The sequence below is a fragment of the Pocillopora verrucosa genome, chromosome 14 (assembly GCF_036669915.1).
Source record: "Pocillopora verrucosa isolate sample1 chromosome 14, ASM3666991v2, whole genome shotgun sequence".
NCBI lineage: Eukaryota > Metazoa > Cnidaria > Anthozoa > Scleractinia > Pocilloporidae > Pocillopora > Pocillopora verrucosa.
The window spans coordinates 12,506,925-12,522,894 of record NC_089325.1 but is presented as its reverse complement, the minus strand read 5'-3'; the positions used below and the strand labels follow the sequence as shown (position 1 = coordinate 12,522,894).

The following is a 15,970-nucleotide window of genomic DNA, read 5'->3' as shown; positions in this document are numbered from 1 at the left end:
AAGGTTTTAATACCAGAACGCCTTTTTGAAATTAAAACGGGTTGAGACCTAGTTACACTTCTACTTCAAGCGTTTATTAAAAATTACCTAGTTAATTGCTCGCCACAGAAATGTCACATTCAAATATTAAAACAAAACAAAAAACAGTTTATCAAAAAGTATGCGCTGATTAGTCAACAATTAACAGTCAAAGCTTTGAGAAACTCCAAGACATATTCACGACCTTTCGTCTAGCATAATGGTGGCCTCTTTTAAACTTTTTCGACCGCCGATTCTTGACTCTGGATGCCACTGTGCTGAGAGGAAGAATTAGGCAATCGCACGGTATCCTCTTCAGAAAAAAGTCTGTCTCTTTCAAACGTCAGACATGAGAAATCATCGCCTTCGTTTGCAAAGATCCCATGTTCCCATTTGTCAGCACCATCGAGCTCCTTCTCACCTGACATGCGCAAACAGGTCAACTTATCAATAGCATAAAGCTCTAAAAATGTAGTGATTAGTGTCCACGATGCAATGGTGACAGCGGTAAGTATTTGAACACCCAGGACTCTCCAACTGCCTCCCTTAAAAACACCATAGTGCTTGGACATCAATGGGTCCCTCTCCACAACAAGTCCCACCACTACGATCCCCCATAGGCCAGTGATGCCGTGTGTTGAAATACAATGTACCGGATCATCAATGCACATGCGTTCGAGGAGGATGTTGCCAAAACAACCAAACGCGCCTCCAATGAAGCCGATCAGTACACTTTCCCATGGCGTTACAACAGGACAAATGGCTAAGAAATGAAATATGGAAAATAAAATACAAATAGAGATATATTGCCTACCAAGCATATGAAAATACCACAATTTGTCACCTTTCACTCAGTATTACACTCCATTTACATCTTTGTTAGGACAGGGGTAAAGCAAGGGGGGGGGGGGTGGGTCGTGGCACACCAATAAGACTAACCTTACAGAATTATCATAATTATTTACTATGACAAGATAAAACAAAAGATGGTCATGAGGATGAGCGCTCTACACTCACCCACCACCCCTTAGTCTTGATTGAAATTTTGCTCACCTACCCTTCCCCTAACCCTGACTTGTTATCCGTTGACTGATGTTGGGTTAGGGGATGGGTAGGTTGGTGCGCTGTTGCTCGGATGCTGATACTGATCCCCAATTTTGTTTTTGTTCTCACCTGTAATGCTAACGAGTCCAGAAATAATGCCAGTTACAAAAACATCAATAAAGAGCTTGTTCTTATATTTCAGATAGCTAAAGAGAAAAAGAAAACATGCCTAGACAGTGTTAGCATGTGATTAGCCATTTAATAATCATAATTGGATGAGGTTGAGCATGATTTCGAGAATTATCGAGGCGGAAGCTGTTTTCAGCTGTTGAAGCCGTACACTAAGGCGGATAACGCAAGACGAGGCTTTGATAATCCTTCTCTATCATGCAGACATTGAATCCTAAAATCGTTTCCTGACGTGATTAAATTTTGTTGTTGGTTTAGCAGTTCCAACGCATGCATATATATACATATATATATATATATATATATATATATATATATATATATAATCATCTATAGGCATGAAATACAGCTAGGATTAGTTGCGTGCTGGTAGCCAATCTGAACGATCAGATTGGTAAAAAATGTTGCTAGTCATCAAGAGGGATGGTTTGTTTGTCAGCATCTATCATCTGCAAAATCACTTTTCTCACCTAAACCCTGTTGCAAAAATTCCTCCACCGATTGCACCGTTGAGCGTAACGACGGCAGCTCTGCAAATAACAAAGACTTTTTTCATGGTTAAAAGTTCCTAAAGGCCTTTGGCACTTGACCGTGGCAAAGAAAAAAAGGAAAGCATATCATCACATGGTGCGCACGTGCACCACAAAAGCCAAAGACAGAACAAATTACAAATTGCCCTCTCTGCTCTATTCACATGTAGGACACAAAACGTGGTCTCCACCAAGGTATCTTTTATACGATTCGATCGTAGCGGATGTATTAAATGCGTCACGCTTTACCTATTCTATTACTATACGAACCAGAGACGTAACGAAAGGGATGTATATGTCACTGACCTGGATGCAAGCTTCCACTTTCCTCCTGTGATCCCAAACGTGCTTCCACAGTTGAACCCAAGCCACCCCCACCACAGCATAAACGTCCCAAGCATAGCATTGGTCGGAGAAGCCATTATGTTAGGCCTGGGGCGATTATTTTCGTCAAACTTTCCCAAGCGAGGCTTAAGGTAGAGCGTGGCTACCAAACCACTAAAGCCGCCGACCAGATGTACCGGACCGCAACCAGCCACATCTACGGCGTCAAGCTCATAAAGCCAGCCTTTCGGTTCCCACATCCAATGTGCTGGTAAAGAATACGTCAAGGTGTTGATGAACGAGAACAAAATGTAGGCTTTAAGCTCGACTCGCTCCGCCATCGCCCCTGAGACGATTGTGGTCGCAGTTGTGGAAAATGACAAATGGAAGAAATACTTGGCGAACACGTGACCCATTTCGTCATCATCTGCGTCGGTGAAAAATTTACCACAGCCGTTGAAAGCTGTCGTTCCCTCATCCCGGCCAAAACTGAGACCGAATCCAAACAGCCAATAAGCGAAGCCGCCGTAAATGACATCAACAGCGTTTTTTACCATGATGTTCGTTTCATTTTTCTTGGATACCATGCCTGCTTCGAGGAGACCAAACCCCGACTGCATGGTAAAAATAATAAACGCTGACGTCAGAATCCACGTGGCGTCATCTGATTGGATCTCTTCGTAATGGAGCGGAGCGTCATACGGCGTTGACGTCACACCACGAAACGCCGCTGACACGAATGTGATGTTCGAGTGATTCATACTTTCTATTAATGCAACGGTAAGGAAAAGCTAAGAATGACATCGCAAGGTTCTAAAATCTTAAATAAAACCTCTATCGGTCAGATGCTTACTGCAAACGCTCTAAAATGCCCTCTAGCATATACAAAGAAACTGAATTATCGTTTTTTTCCATCTCGCGATGCTTTCTTTAGCACCTGCTGTAAAATTATATTTTGGATAAATTGTATTTATCTAGAACTTGCTAAATGTTGGTATTTCGTAAGCCATTTGCAAGCAATTTAGATCGGTGCATCTTTGCTGTAAATTCCCGTTTTTGTTTACATTTTCTTGTAACAGGAAAGTGCAATTTATAAAATTTAAAATCTTTTATAATTTTCAGCAATTACTCTAAATCCCTGTAAAATGTCTTTATGATAGACCAAGGCTTACGGAAGATTAAAACTGTTCCCTGGATGAATCTAAAGCTGATTTTCGAAGCTCTCATGTCCGCCCAATTTTAGGTTATATTTTTAATCGATTTATCCCAAATCATTGTAACATCTCAAATGCTTTACCTCAAGATGTCTATGTAATGTTCGGCTGACAAATGAGACAAAGTAATTGTCTACTGCAAGGCTTAAATAAAACTATTAAGTAACATCCTTTTTTTGAAAAACCAAAATGGGATCTTGACAAGTTATAAATGTAGCTGAGCGTATTACTTTGTGCTAAGAATACTCTCGGTACTGTGTTATTTAATGGAAATGGAAAACATATGCCTCCAATTTACAGAGCGCCGATCCATTAGAGAATATTGCCTGAGGTCTTACACGTAAAAGCGGATAAAAATCCCATTTTAAGGCCACAAAATCTGCCTCTCACCTGGCGTTGGGTTTTTCTAGAATGAAAAATGCTTTTTAGCTGCTAATGTATTGCCTGACTGCACGAAAGTAGTAATGTGGTGAAGAAAAAAGTTTAAAGGCTATCATTACCTCATGAGAACCTTTTGTCGTAACAACGTCGGCTTCGTTAAAGGTAAGAATCGAAATGAGAGGAATGGTAATAGTTATAAAAATAAACTCAGAAGTGAATCATAATTTATTGATGCAGTAAAAGCTGTCTAAATTAACAGAATATCATTTATCAGCAAGATGTGTCTTCTTAAGTCAATAATACTCGTGTGCTCGTGGCTAAGAGTGAAATTTTGCTAACGTCTGTTGATTTTCAGTCTTCCTTCCTGGCCAAACGCCATCTTACATTTCCCTGGTCTCCGGTCAGTGCCTGATTGCTAGTTGAAAATGAATAAATCTTGAAGCAATACCCTGTAATTGTGATTTTAGAGCGATATAACGGAAGCTTAAGAATCAGAAATTGATAATTGAGAAAACCTTTCGCTCTCATAGTTATCTAAGGATTGCAACTGAACTTAAGATGGGCCAACCTTCTTTAGTCGAAACTTGCGAAAATGAACTTGAGTAGTAAAATGTTTTAGAACTGATAGCAATTAAAAATATAACCTTACTGAGCAAAGAAAAAAAACAAAACAAAACAAAGCTGTCATCATTTTTCTAGAACATTTAACAGTCACAGCACACCTGCTCAAAAAGGAGTGTTTTTTAACGGCGTATCTGACATCCCAACATCCATTCGAGTAACTACGACAACCAAATATCGGCTTCAACAAAGAAAGCCTACAATGATGGTTGCCGAAATAACCACAGGACTTAAATCCGTTGTGAACCATTCTCTGACACCTACAATGAGTCATTGTCAGAAATGTGCCCTTGATAATCCTTTTCGAACGCGTTCAGCCTGCTTTGATTAGTTTCTTTTTGTTATGGTCGGATCGTTTTTCCAAGATAATTACTGGATTCTTTTGTTCTAAAAAAATTAAGAAATAACTGTTTATTCCTTTACTCCAAGTCTGCATATATTGACCTTGTGTTTATTGGAAATAATTATCGTTCCTGCAGCTGAATTGGGTTAAACGGCTGGGAGACGTTCAAATGGCGACCTGGTTAGAAAGATCATTTCTTCTCAGGCTTGTTCGTGAGTATAATATTGTGTCTTTGTATATTCAGTCCTTTTGGCATTTTGTGGACCTCGATTGTGAAATCATCAGTGATGATAATTCAACATTTCAAACTAATCAGTTCTCGTGCGGACTTTCACTCTCTGGCCGCCAATTATATATGACTACCTTTCCACAAAATGATATTTTCCTGGAAATATTCGCCACTTGCTCTCGGCTTTAAGTTGTTAAACTTCAATCAGCTCGAGTGTGTTTCAAAGTAAGAAACAGGCTTAATTTCTGTTAGCTGTAAAACCAGGGTTCCATACGATCGTGACCGAATTGTGAGGAATAACGGTAATAGCTTCTAATCCTGTTAAAAAAGTACCGTGACATCCGCACAGCATTTCAATACATGACCGGATGTACTCCTCCGTTTAAACTTCAATTCGGTACGTACACAAAATCAGTGTTAAGAACTCAGTGATCAGTCTTTTAATTAAAAACTTGATCCCTTAATTTATATCGCAAAGCTACTAATGATGGACCAAGTTGATTTTCTTTCAATTAAAATCGGTGAAAAAAAAAAAAAATTGGAGGTCGTTAAAACTGTTATAACAATCATTTCGCGAGTACTTTGGTGATCAATAATTGATTCACCGAGTCTAGAAAGGCCACCACACATTTATCTCCAGTACATCGTTTCCCAGGCGAGCGGAAAAAAGAGCGAGACGTACACGAAGCGTGGGTCAAAGCGAGAAGAGAAGCTTGAAAACTTGTGTGGCGTCCCTCATTCGTACATCCATCCTTTGCGCTTGCTTTGCACTAAATTCATACCGACTGTAAACACACACAAAAAGGAACCTCTTCTGTTGGCTACCAGTGCGTTAGCATCTTGATAGATTTATGAGAATATGAGCACCTCGCTCCATCCTATTTCTTCGACTCACTTCATATGCTTTCAATCACTAAATTTATAAACTGGTAGATTTTATGAGTCATTTTGATATAAAACTTTTTTTCACAGATTTCTTTAACCTGTTACGCATCTTTGTTTTAAGCGGTGAGTTGAAAATAATTGTTTGTTAAATACTTTAATACCAAATAGATTTTATGCTGCCTTAGGTCTGTTCAGTAATTGATCACATATGACATCAAAATAAGGCAGGAACAAAACAGATCCTTACCACATTTATTAGTCGTCTGTGATTTATTACTGTACAGACCCACGGAAACATGGATTCAATTTGTTTTATGTGATAACGAAGAATTGGTGGGAAAAAAAATTAATAGTAACGTTATCCTTGCGTCTATCCTCTATGCAATGGATCAAAAGCAAGAACCAGTCAAAATACGTGTATAATTCAGCTCATCATATAGAGGATGTTAACACTCCGCAACGACTTATTGAAAACTAAACGGGTCATAAATCATTACTTCTTAAACATTTTCATTGTTCTCGTGTTTATGTTTTTTTTGTGCTTTGTTTAAACTGGAGGATAGTTTTCGAGGTCTAAATAACGAACAATGCAAACAAACAAGTCAAATACCTGATGGTACCGGTTCCTCAAGGCCTCTGTCATCCTATCTACATGAACTGTCTACGTAAATGTACTACAGTCCGAAATTAATGGAATGCGCACCCACCCCTCCCTGAACCCAAGAATGGTCAAATGATAACAAGTTAGAGTTAATGCTGGATTAGGGGAGGGGTGGGTGCGAAGTTGCTCAAATACTAACAGATTCAAACAATGAATAGTTTTATCCTCTTCTTACAGAAACAAGATGCTCCAGAAACAAAACTTCAAATCTGAACAATAACATATTTTTGACTAAATCATCTGACACATTTTGTAGCCCTGATTACGACACTTCTGAAGCCTATCCCGGAAATCTAACCTGTACATGGGTTATTTCTCTTCAAGAGAAGAGGATAAAGCTTTCTTTTCTAACATTTGATCTTCAAAACGCCAGTCCTGCTTGCCAAGATTACGATTTTGTGTCGGTTCGGGACGGGAAATACTCAAATAGTCCAGTTATTGGAACGTTTTGTGGTAGCAGAATACCTAATGACGTCCTCTCAACCGGAAATCACATGTGGATTCACTTCCGTTCAGATGGGTCTGTGGAGAAGCGAGGCTTTAAGATGTCATATACCACATATGATACTTCGAATGGTAAGTTCACTCAATCATATCCCACCTGAGACGGCGGGCAGGCGGCAGGCGGTTATGACCTAACAAGCCTTGGTCGAAGCGGATTTTTTCGGTGGAGCAGTCATATAACTTTCCACCATTTTTTACCTCGAAGTTTGCTAGAAAGCATTAGACACAGGTTCGCGTTTAAGAAAATCGTACGTAGCCTACAAAAAAATCAATACGACCCAGAAGCGTTTGCGCTTTTGCCTTTTCCGCATTCAATGGTGACACAACCAAAATCCTGAGACCCCTCTCAGGCGATAAATAAAGATCGGCCCTTAAACGTAATGCTCTAAGGTGTACTTCACCTTTGAGAATATCTAAAAGGGTCATCTAAGCATGGCCTGATGTGAATGTTTCATTTTTTATCTTTGCTCCAGGTCTATCAGCTGTTTCTTTTCTTGTGGCATCGGCCGTCGTAGTTTTCATTTTAATTCTAGTTGGTGTTGTGGCTTCGGCAATAAAAAGGAGAAACTCTCTTTCATCAACCCGCGTCAAAGTCTATAAAACCAGGCCGGGAATAACAATCAAGGTTTCTCCTGCTACACCCATAGAAAATCGGAGTAAAGCATCGTTACACAGTGACACAGTTACAGATAGTAATTTAGTTCTTCCCAAGGAAACGCGGAAATTCCCGTCCTGGATAAAACGCGGATGGACACTGGTGACAAGAGAATAAGGCGGGAAAACGTGAGCGCCTGCGAGGAACAAAGGTGTAAAATGCAGGAAAATAGTGAGCGGAAAAAGGCGAGAAAATCAAAGAGGATGGCACTGGACAAGAATTAAGAGCTGTTGAGTTTATTTTAATGGAAGGATTGAAACGGCGTAAACGGGAAACATAGGGTGTATTTGATGTTTCACAGATAATTGTCTCATGCTATAATGATGTTTATATTCTGCTACAAGAGGGTCAGAATAACGTTAAAGGAGCCTTCAACTGCCCTGTACTTTTGTCACAGCATTTTCACAGACAAGTCAATTTTTAGTTTGAATTTACCGTGAACTAAGACTCTCCACGAGAGCACATCGACCAATCAAGATTAGCGCGTGGTTAATTTCTAACTTTACTCGTTAAAATATCGAAGGAAAAACAGCAGAGAGAGGCAAGGCTTCTTGCGATAGTTCGAGTAAAGATTCGTGTGAACAAAGGCGTCTCAAGCAAACGATTAATTCATGAAACATGTTTTGTGAGTCGGTGTTAAGTAATGGGCTCCTGATTCAAACTGAAAAGTTTTTTCTGCTTCACGTGCACGGTAATCAGTGTAAAATTAGAGGCACTAGACAGGAGTGTCGAAAACATTGGGTCTATGAATCGTAACTTCTCGGTTACATTCATTAAATCTTTAAACCAGAGTAGCATCAAACCATGTCTGATTGTCCACCTGGTTGCCACGTGAACTTTAGTATATTTTACATTGTAAAATTATTTTAAATATGAATGATACACGGTTTTTTTATGGGATGGGGTTTGGGGGAAAGGGGAATCATAAATATTACAGAGCCCGAGGGAGGTATCAGGTAAATTTTGCCGTAACACTACCAAAATCCTACCTTCCCCCCCCCCCCCCTTCCGGCCTTATACTAATGACAAGTCCCCGATACGCATTCATTTCAGACAGCGGTAGTGCTGTGAATGTCAAAATCTTTTACCTTCTGGTTTTGAAGATGAAATATCTAAAGGAATCTGTCCTGTCACTGGTGAACGAGATGTTAATTTTCCTTGCGGTTATGTCAATGCATGAACAATTGATTGTTCGTAAAATCTGTCAGCATTTTTTCTCGCCTGTCCTGTTTAAAACACATTGCCCATGGAGACCAAATGTCGGACTTCCCCCTTAACTAATCAGAATTGATATGTAATGTACTTTTCATCCGAAAAGGGCTTCCAATCCAACCGGTCGCTTCTCAGGGATGTAGCTTTCGGCAAAATGTTATCCACCGATATCCAAGAAACCATTCATATCGAATCTTCCGCAGGTCCGTTGCCCTCTTTCATCGGAAGAGTGACAACAGAAATGTCAGCACTCCAAACGGCCTTTCGAGGTGAATAATATGTTTATTTAGGTTAAGACAGCAAAAACACGCTAGAGAACAATTATTGTGGGAATGTTTCAGATTCCCTAGATTGCTCAGTGTTTCCTTTGCCACAAGGATTTTATTGCCCAGTTTTCGCCGAAAGCTCCAGAAGGCAACATTACCAGGCACGCCCAGGAAAGACATGTAGACAGAATGGATAGATCTCTGAAACGATTATGAATTCCCATGAGAAGACTAAACAGTCCCCTCACAAAAATGAGATGTTTAGTTGAAACGTTTGTTTTTAGAAGCTTGGATTGTATAAGTTCAGCATGTTTAAGTTTTATTCTCCGTGCCATTAGCTACAAAATTCAATCAGAAAATCCTTGAAAATTAAAGAGCTTTGATCGCAAAAACCCAATGACCCAACCGCAAATATCCGCCGTAAGACCCTAGATCGATAACAGAGAAAAATTCGATGAAAACTTTTACTTGTAAATTGAGGTCAAAAACCGAATCATTTTTTGTATCGCCTCTCACTTATCGTTTGGTCGGAAATCGAAACTGAAAAAAATATTTTACATATGGGTGATTGATCATCAGAGGTGTGTGTTTTCCTAAAAACTCCTCAAAATCCTGAATTTCGAAAAAAAGTCATGTTTACTTTGGAGCCCTACTTTGTAAACATCAACTTGAACATAATCACAACCCTTACACTTGTCTGGCGCTCGGTGGTGGTCTGGCAACAATCTGACCTTGATTTGTTGTCTTGGTAAAGCAGTTATTTTTAGACTTCATTTACGTTTTGGCCGACATGGATGAGTATCGAGTTTCTGTGACCTTCTGTGTCACCTCAAGTCTGTGAAAGCACAATATTGGTGCCATATGATTTTTACGGAGTCTTCAAACCGCAGTTCTCCAGAATAACTAATTCCTTGGCATGGATTCTCCTTTCTCTCTTGTTCTCCTGGCGATTGTTTTACGTAAGTACTTCAAGCTGTTCATAATTTTACTTCGTTTTGAGTGTGACGTGACTTAAACTTGCACCGTTCTCAGGTAGAAAAGTTCCTTCAGTCTGACATAATTTCCAATCTGCTGAGACCGATTAGAAGCCATTCTTTGTCGCTCAACCGAGACCCGTTTCATTGTTGCGAGTAACCGCACACTTTGTGCTGGCCTAGTTAAGCTAATGTTCTTGGTATTTTCGTGGGCAAACAAAGGATTTAGACAACGACGCACTAATTTCGTTTCAAGGCCCGGCTGTCTTTGAATATGAAGACAGAACAGAAACCAGTGTGTTGTCAGCTTCCTTTTTAAACCGAACTCAAGTGTCACTTCTCAGTCAAACCAAGGCGAGCATTTTCTCGAGTTCGGCTGGGGCATTTGTGATATTATGTAACTCGCCTCGTGATTGAACGAGTAGAATCCTCCTAGTCGTTCATAGCTTATGTGATAATTTGTGGTCTACAAATGTTTCAAAGGGATTCGAGACAGGAAACAACGCAGATTATTAGCTCATTTCCCCCAAAGTGGCTCACTTGCGTGCGTTCGCCGAACGTATAAACAAATACAGCCTCTCAACAAAATAAAATTGGCAAGAATGAAGTACACTGAAAGTCACTGGTTAAAACATATTTTTTACTTTGGGGAATGTTTCCGCTATGCCATGAACAGTATCAAAAAATATCGATAATATTCACCCTTTCTTCGTGGATGTTTGAGGTTTGTAAGGCACTTTTAAAGGTTAAATGTAGTCATTCCTCTGTAATAATCTAAAGACAGTCGAGACTCCACTCACTTTAAATTCTGTCAGACTTGACTCATGGTTTATTAGATTTACGTCAAAAAGTCAAAGAAATGTTTTAAACTGACGTTAATATCTCTAACCTTTTGTTAAAAAAAGCCAAATAAACTTTAATAGGAATCACTCTGCCTTGTCCTACAAAAAAACTTGATCTAGCGCCGGTGAACGGACAGAAATATTATTCTGTCGCATTGGCCGATCCAAGCTGCAAATTATTTTCATATGTTTTTCAATCTAACTCGTTTTAAAACAATAAAACAGGTTGACCAGTTGAAATCGTACTGTTTTGATGACATTCGTCGTGTAAGTAGAATCCAATTGCTCTTTGTTCCCAGTCAAATTTTGGCCTTTTTGGGCGCCTAAACTTTAGGTGGTGTCAACAGGAATCATTGAGCTATTTATCATAATATTCATCTCAAAGTTAAGTCGTTAAATGTTTTATTCTAATCCTGATGATAATTTTTGACTCAATAATGACTTAAATGGAATTGGTTATTCTTCAATTAATTGAGAGGAGCGAACTTGATGATGCTATTTAATTAAAAATCGTGTACTGCTGTGTCTAAGTGGCAGCTGTTATCTAATCAATGATCGCATCAAAATCTTGCCAGGCGGGCGGCTTCAGGTTACGCGTTTGGGGCTAAGTCGGGCAAGGGGTGAGGGGTAGGGAATCGGGCAAACCCAGAAATTGTTCTCTCTATTTATTCCCGATCACATCAGGACATGGTATTATCTTAGAAACGAGAATGGTCTGGTCTGAAGACATAAAATGGTCCTCAGACGTGCCTTTTCAATCAAAAAAAAACGAAAGTTTCGGGTAAAAAAAAGGTCTACGGATCTGAACCAAATCTTAGGATCTAAAAGTAAGGAATGCTAGCCAACCTTGTTGTTGTTGTTTTGGATTTGCTGTTTTGTCGCTTTTTTTTTGGGGGGGGGGGGGGGGGGGGTGGGAGGGTGGGCGGTGGGGGTAAACCTCGTAACTACTAGCGCTTTTGAGAAACGGGAGGGCCTTTTGATGCACTGATCATCCTGGGTGCAATGTACTCGGCTGACAACTCGGCTGGGCGAAATAAAGGAGGGATCCGGGGGCGGGAGTTCAGATTTCGTCCCGACTATCCCCCCCCCCATCTTCTCAATCACATATCCTTAGATTTTTACTACTTGTCTGAATCTGAAGTTCTTCAAAGCAACAGGATTGTCTAAGAACTCTTTAACTTTAAGCATTGAAGATTACTTCTCTTGAATCCTTGTGAAAAAAGGTGAGGAGAAGATGGAAGGAGTGAGGAAAGGTGTCGTATAGCTGACCATGAATTAACCTAGGAAAGAGAGGAGCAGAACAGCAGGAGATCTGAAAGCAAAGCTCTCAATAAAGTAGGACATAACTAGTGACCCAAAATGCGATCATACGCGCAACACACATCAACTTCCTCAAACAACGTACCCGTACCACATTCATTTTCATGCGAAGGACATACCCGTATTGACACACGAAAAGACAGGTACGAGATCCCCCCCCCTCTCCAATCAACAACCGTAGAGAGCTAGTAGCGCTCACCGACCAATACATCCATGCCTTCACACCAACAGAGTCAGAAGACTCGTGATAACGTGACTCTCAGAGATAAGCCGAGGCACGAAAGTATGCAATCGACTTCATAACTGTGAACAGAGTAATAAAAATCCAAACACACAAGATGAGTAACCGTTCTTCAAACAACAGATTGCATAATACTCTTTAACTTTAAGCATTGAAGATTAACTTCTCTTGGATCTGGTGAAAAAAAGAAAAAAAGATAAGAGAAATTTGTTATTCTGAATGAAAGTTTGGAATGGTGAAAAATTGCTTTGCTTTTGCCATAATTTTCCTGAGGAATCCTCATTTTGTGGTGTAAGTTTTTTCAAAACATTGAGCTGGGGAATGACGACCTCTTTTATCGTTCAGATAGAAATGTAACCACTTTAACTATAGAAATACACTCAAACTAACATTTACAAAAATTAGAATACCATCGATTTCTTTTTCATGATGTAATATCCAAGCAAGAGGTAGTGAACTGAGCTCATGGTCTCTGTTTCCAAGTTCGTAATCTTACCAGGACTCTTTTTCTCAACAAATTTCTCTCATATTTTCAGTGAGGAAGAGTACTGAAGGCTGCTCGCCGAACTGCACAACGGACGAGAATGATAGAATTGAGATCAGTGAACAGAGAGGTGAGCTTTCGAGCCCAGGATATCCTGAATCCTTCATGGATGACATCCAATGCACTTGGTACATTTCCGTCAAGAAGAGACACTCTATCAATCTCGAATTTGAGTTCTTTGATCTGGGAGATTCCCCTCCGTGTTTAGCCAATCAGGAGGTTCCTTATTTAGAGGTGCGTGACGGAGTCCACCGTGACAGTAAGCGGCTCGGTTTGTTCTGTGGCCACGCAACACCTGAGAAGATCTCTACCACTAGTAACGAAATGTGGGTGAGATTTAAGGCAAACCCGTACAGATCTGTGAAGTTCAAAGCGAAATATATAGCTGTTAAAGGTAAGTCTAGTTTATACTGCAGGTGTTGTCCTAGAAGAGATGGGAATAAATTCCCATTCCTGACGCAAAGGGTAACTTATTTCAGACCACAGTTGTAGTTTTAAAAGTGTGTTATAGTTGAAGAGGTCATAAATGTCTTTGGGAAATGAAAGCGCTGTTTCAATTATGGATACTTCAAAGGTGGCTTTGCTTGTGCTCCCTTCAGCATTACAGCATTACAAACGAAAGCTGCGTTGAATAACCATCAAAGGAATAAGCCATTTTACAATTGTGTACTTAATTGCCAAGCCTTTGATTTGGAGTGAGACTAAAGGTGACCATGTCGTGATAGAGATCAGTATCTAATAAGTATGATAACAAAGTAATTTACATCTGAAAAGCAGCAAGGTTTGTATCATAACAAGGTCACCCTTTACCTCACTCCTGTTCAAAGGCTTGGCAACCAAGCACGCAGTAAAATGGACTATTATTACACTGCTGTCGGGCTCTCGACTGTCGTACGCGCTGGGATATTGTTCTGTGCATTGAAGGAGTAAAAACAAGAAACCATAAAAATTTCATCTTCGTCTTGACAAATTTGTAATGCACTGGCGTTGCGAGTGATCGAAAACTGAAGATTCCAGTCCAGTAACACAACAAGTTAAATTTCATTACGGAGTCGTGCGCCCGGCAAAAGGTGCCCAACGCGCCTATGGAACTGTGCATATATAGTGAGACATGACAAAAATATCCTGAAAATTATGTCACTTAAGGTGTTTTCGTTTTCCAATGATAAACTAAACCTCCTGGAAATCGTTTTTAAATGTGCTAAAAATTCGACTATGAAAGTCGCCATTTTGAGATCCTGCTTCGCAGCCTGGCCACTTACCTTTGACGTCACACGGAGAGATAAAATTTGTATGGTTTCTGGAGTATGATTCACCTTTGAATCTTATTGTTAATGCTGCTTCGTGCTTTGATTAAGTCCCTAATACCCCCATAATATTGATTTCAGAGCCTTTTGTCACTATTTGCATGATTTGTAGTCGAAGAGGCCAGACGACTCGCTAAGTCAAGTCAAAGTTTTACAACGAGGAAACATTTCGAATTTACTGATTTATTTCTGTTTGTTTTTCTAACCCAGACTCTCCTCCTTTGATACTGGTCATCACAGGTGTGTCAACTATGCTTGGTTTGATGATGATTTTGTTAATATTAACTCTTTACCTTAAACGAAAACAAAGAAATTCGGACGAAGAAAATACTTTGACACCTGGCTGTGAAAACCAAGAAAACGAGCAGAACTGCACAGGTGGCACGGCTTCCTCATCCGGGGAACACATAGACCTTCAGTTCTCTCCTGTAATGGAGAATTCAGACACACGTAAGGAGTCATTATCAGAGCAGGAATTGCTCACATCGCAATGGACGTCGTGCGACAGAAATGAGAGGAAACAATCGCAGTCACATGGCACTTTTTCGCGGGAAAATCTCACGCCTGTTGCGGAGTAAACGATAAAGCGGACCAATTAAAAATCGCCAATAACAAATTACGGTCGGCTTCCCAATGTCACAAGCAGGTTAAAAAATTTAGGATTATATATCTTGCAAGCAATTAGTAATACGCTCAGTTGGTGGGTTCAGGAGCACAAATCTTTCCCATCCAAACAACGCTTAATTTCTTCTGGCTGGAGCGCAAAGAACACTCATAAAGACTTTCTTGATTATGGTTAATGCAAACGATCTCGTACAAAGGAATATCGTTCTTCGATGCAGATAACGATTGAGACATTTTTAAATCTGTCTGCACCAAAATACCGCGCGCTTATCTTGAATCAAACAGGAGGTGTGAACTGCCAAAAACCAGTATTTGAAACTGAGGGAAAATTTTCCTCTCAAAATAACTCGCACTCATAAAAGGACTGGCTTACCCTGAAACGACAAATGAGTACATTTGTAGTTTGAATAACCTGAAATTGGTTGCATATTTTGTTGTAAATATTTTCTGTAAATATATATGATACGGGAGTCGCACTATCCAAAGCGGCTCGCAGATAGTTGCATATTATTATTCATTATAATAAAGCAAATTTTTCTCTCCCGATCCAGACAATGTAGTTTTAAAGAATCTCACTGAAAAAAATAAATGGATAATTGCATGTTTTTAGCCGGCGCACTGAGCTGGCCGCGTGGGAGGGTAGCGGAGACATTAAATATATTAGTATGAATGCGCGGAAATCCGTCAAAAGACGAAGCTGTCACGCGCTGGACGAAGTCGTCAAAACCGCATCAGATGTTTGTTCTACCTAAATTAAATTGCGCGATGGCTTAGCGTTTTGGTCGGGGAAAAGAGAGTTGGGTCCTCCTTAAAGAGGTCCTTAAAAAGATTATTGAACTTTTTACACAAGATAACATAGTCTATAGCGAGCTTTATCTGGAACTAAATATTCTTTGGCGCCTTTTGCATATTTTATATTTATAAACTATATCGCATTCTCTGCAAATGAGAGGTCCCCCCCTCCCCTCCCTCCTGGGGAGAGCTTTTAGAAGAAAGTTATTTACTACAATCGAGTCGCTTTTCTTTTAACAATAGGGGTACA

General features: G+C 39.9%; 2 protein-coding genes across 2 annotated transcripts; one reads left to right on the top strand and one right to left on the bottom strand.

The window, feature by feature from the left end:
- Positions 1-126: 126 nt before the first annotated feature.
- LOC131782444 (putative ammonium transporter 3) lies at positions 127-2,740 on the bottom strand. Its single transcript, XM_059099178.2, has 4 exons — positions 2,088-2,740; positions 1,722-1,781; positions 1,192-1,268; positions 127-781 (listed from the first exon to the last, which is right to left on the bottom strand). The coding sequence occupies exons 1-4, from the start codon at positions 2,723-2,725 to the stop codon at positions 252-254; spliced, it is 1,305 nt and encodes a 434-aa protein (XP_058955161.2). The 5' UTR covers positions 2,726-2,740; the 3' UTR covers positions 127-251.
- Positions 2,741-9,844: 7,104 nt separating this feature from the next.
- LOC136277972 (uncharacterized) lies at positions 9,845-15,467 on the top strand. The gene is made up of 3 exons (XM_066160984.1): positions 9,845-10,035; positions 12,990-13,391; positions 14,515-15,467. Exons 1-3 carry the CDS (start codon positions 9,993-9,995, stop codon positions 14,880-14,882), a joined length of 813 nt encoding a protein of 270 aa, XP_066017081.1. The 5' UTR covers positions 9,845-9,992; the 3' UTR covers positions 14,883-15,467.
- Positions 15,468-15,970: the final 503 nt, after the last annotated feature.

What these genes read in the sequence shown, in the direction of transcription:
- LOC136277972 (XM_066160984.1), top strand. Translation starts at nt 9,993, where the DNA reads ATGGATTCTCCTTTCTCTCTTGTTCTCCTGGCGATTGTTTTAC. An exon ending in TCTCCTGGCGATTGTTTTAC is followed by an intron (nt 10,036 to 12,989) that starts GTAAGTACTTCA and finishes TCATATTTTCAG; the next exon opens with TGAGGAAGAGTACTGAAGGC. An exon ending in GAAATATATAGCTGTTAAAG is followed by an intron (nt 13,392 to 14,514) that starts GTAAGTCTAGTT and finishes TTTCTAACCCAG; the next exon opens with ACTCTCCTCCTTTGATACTG.
- LOC131782444 (XM_059099178.2), bottom strand. Translation starts at nt 2,725, where the DNA reads ATGCAGTCGGGGTTTGGTCTCCTCGAAGCAGGCATGGTATCCAAGAAA. An exon ending in AAGTGGAAGCTTGCATCCAG is followed by an intron (nt 1,782 to 2,087) that starts GTCAGTGACATA and finishes TGTTATTTGCAG; the next exon opens with AGCTGCCGTCGTTACGCTCA. An exon ending in TGGACTCGTTAGCATTACAG is followed by an intron (nt 782 to 1,191) that starts GTGAGAACAAAA and finishes TTCATTTCTTAG; the next exon opens with CCATTTGTCCTGTTGTAACG.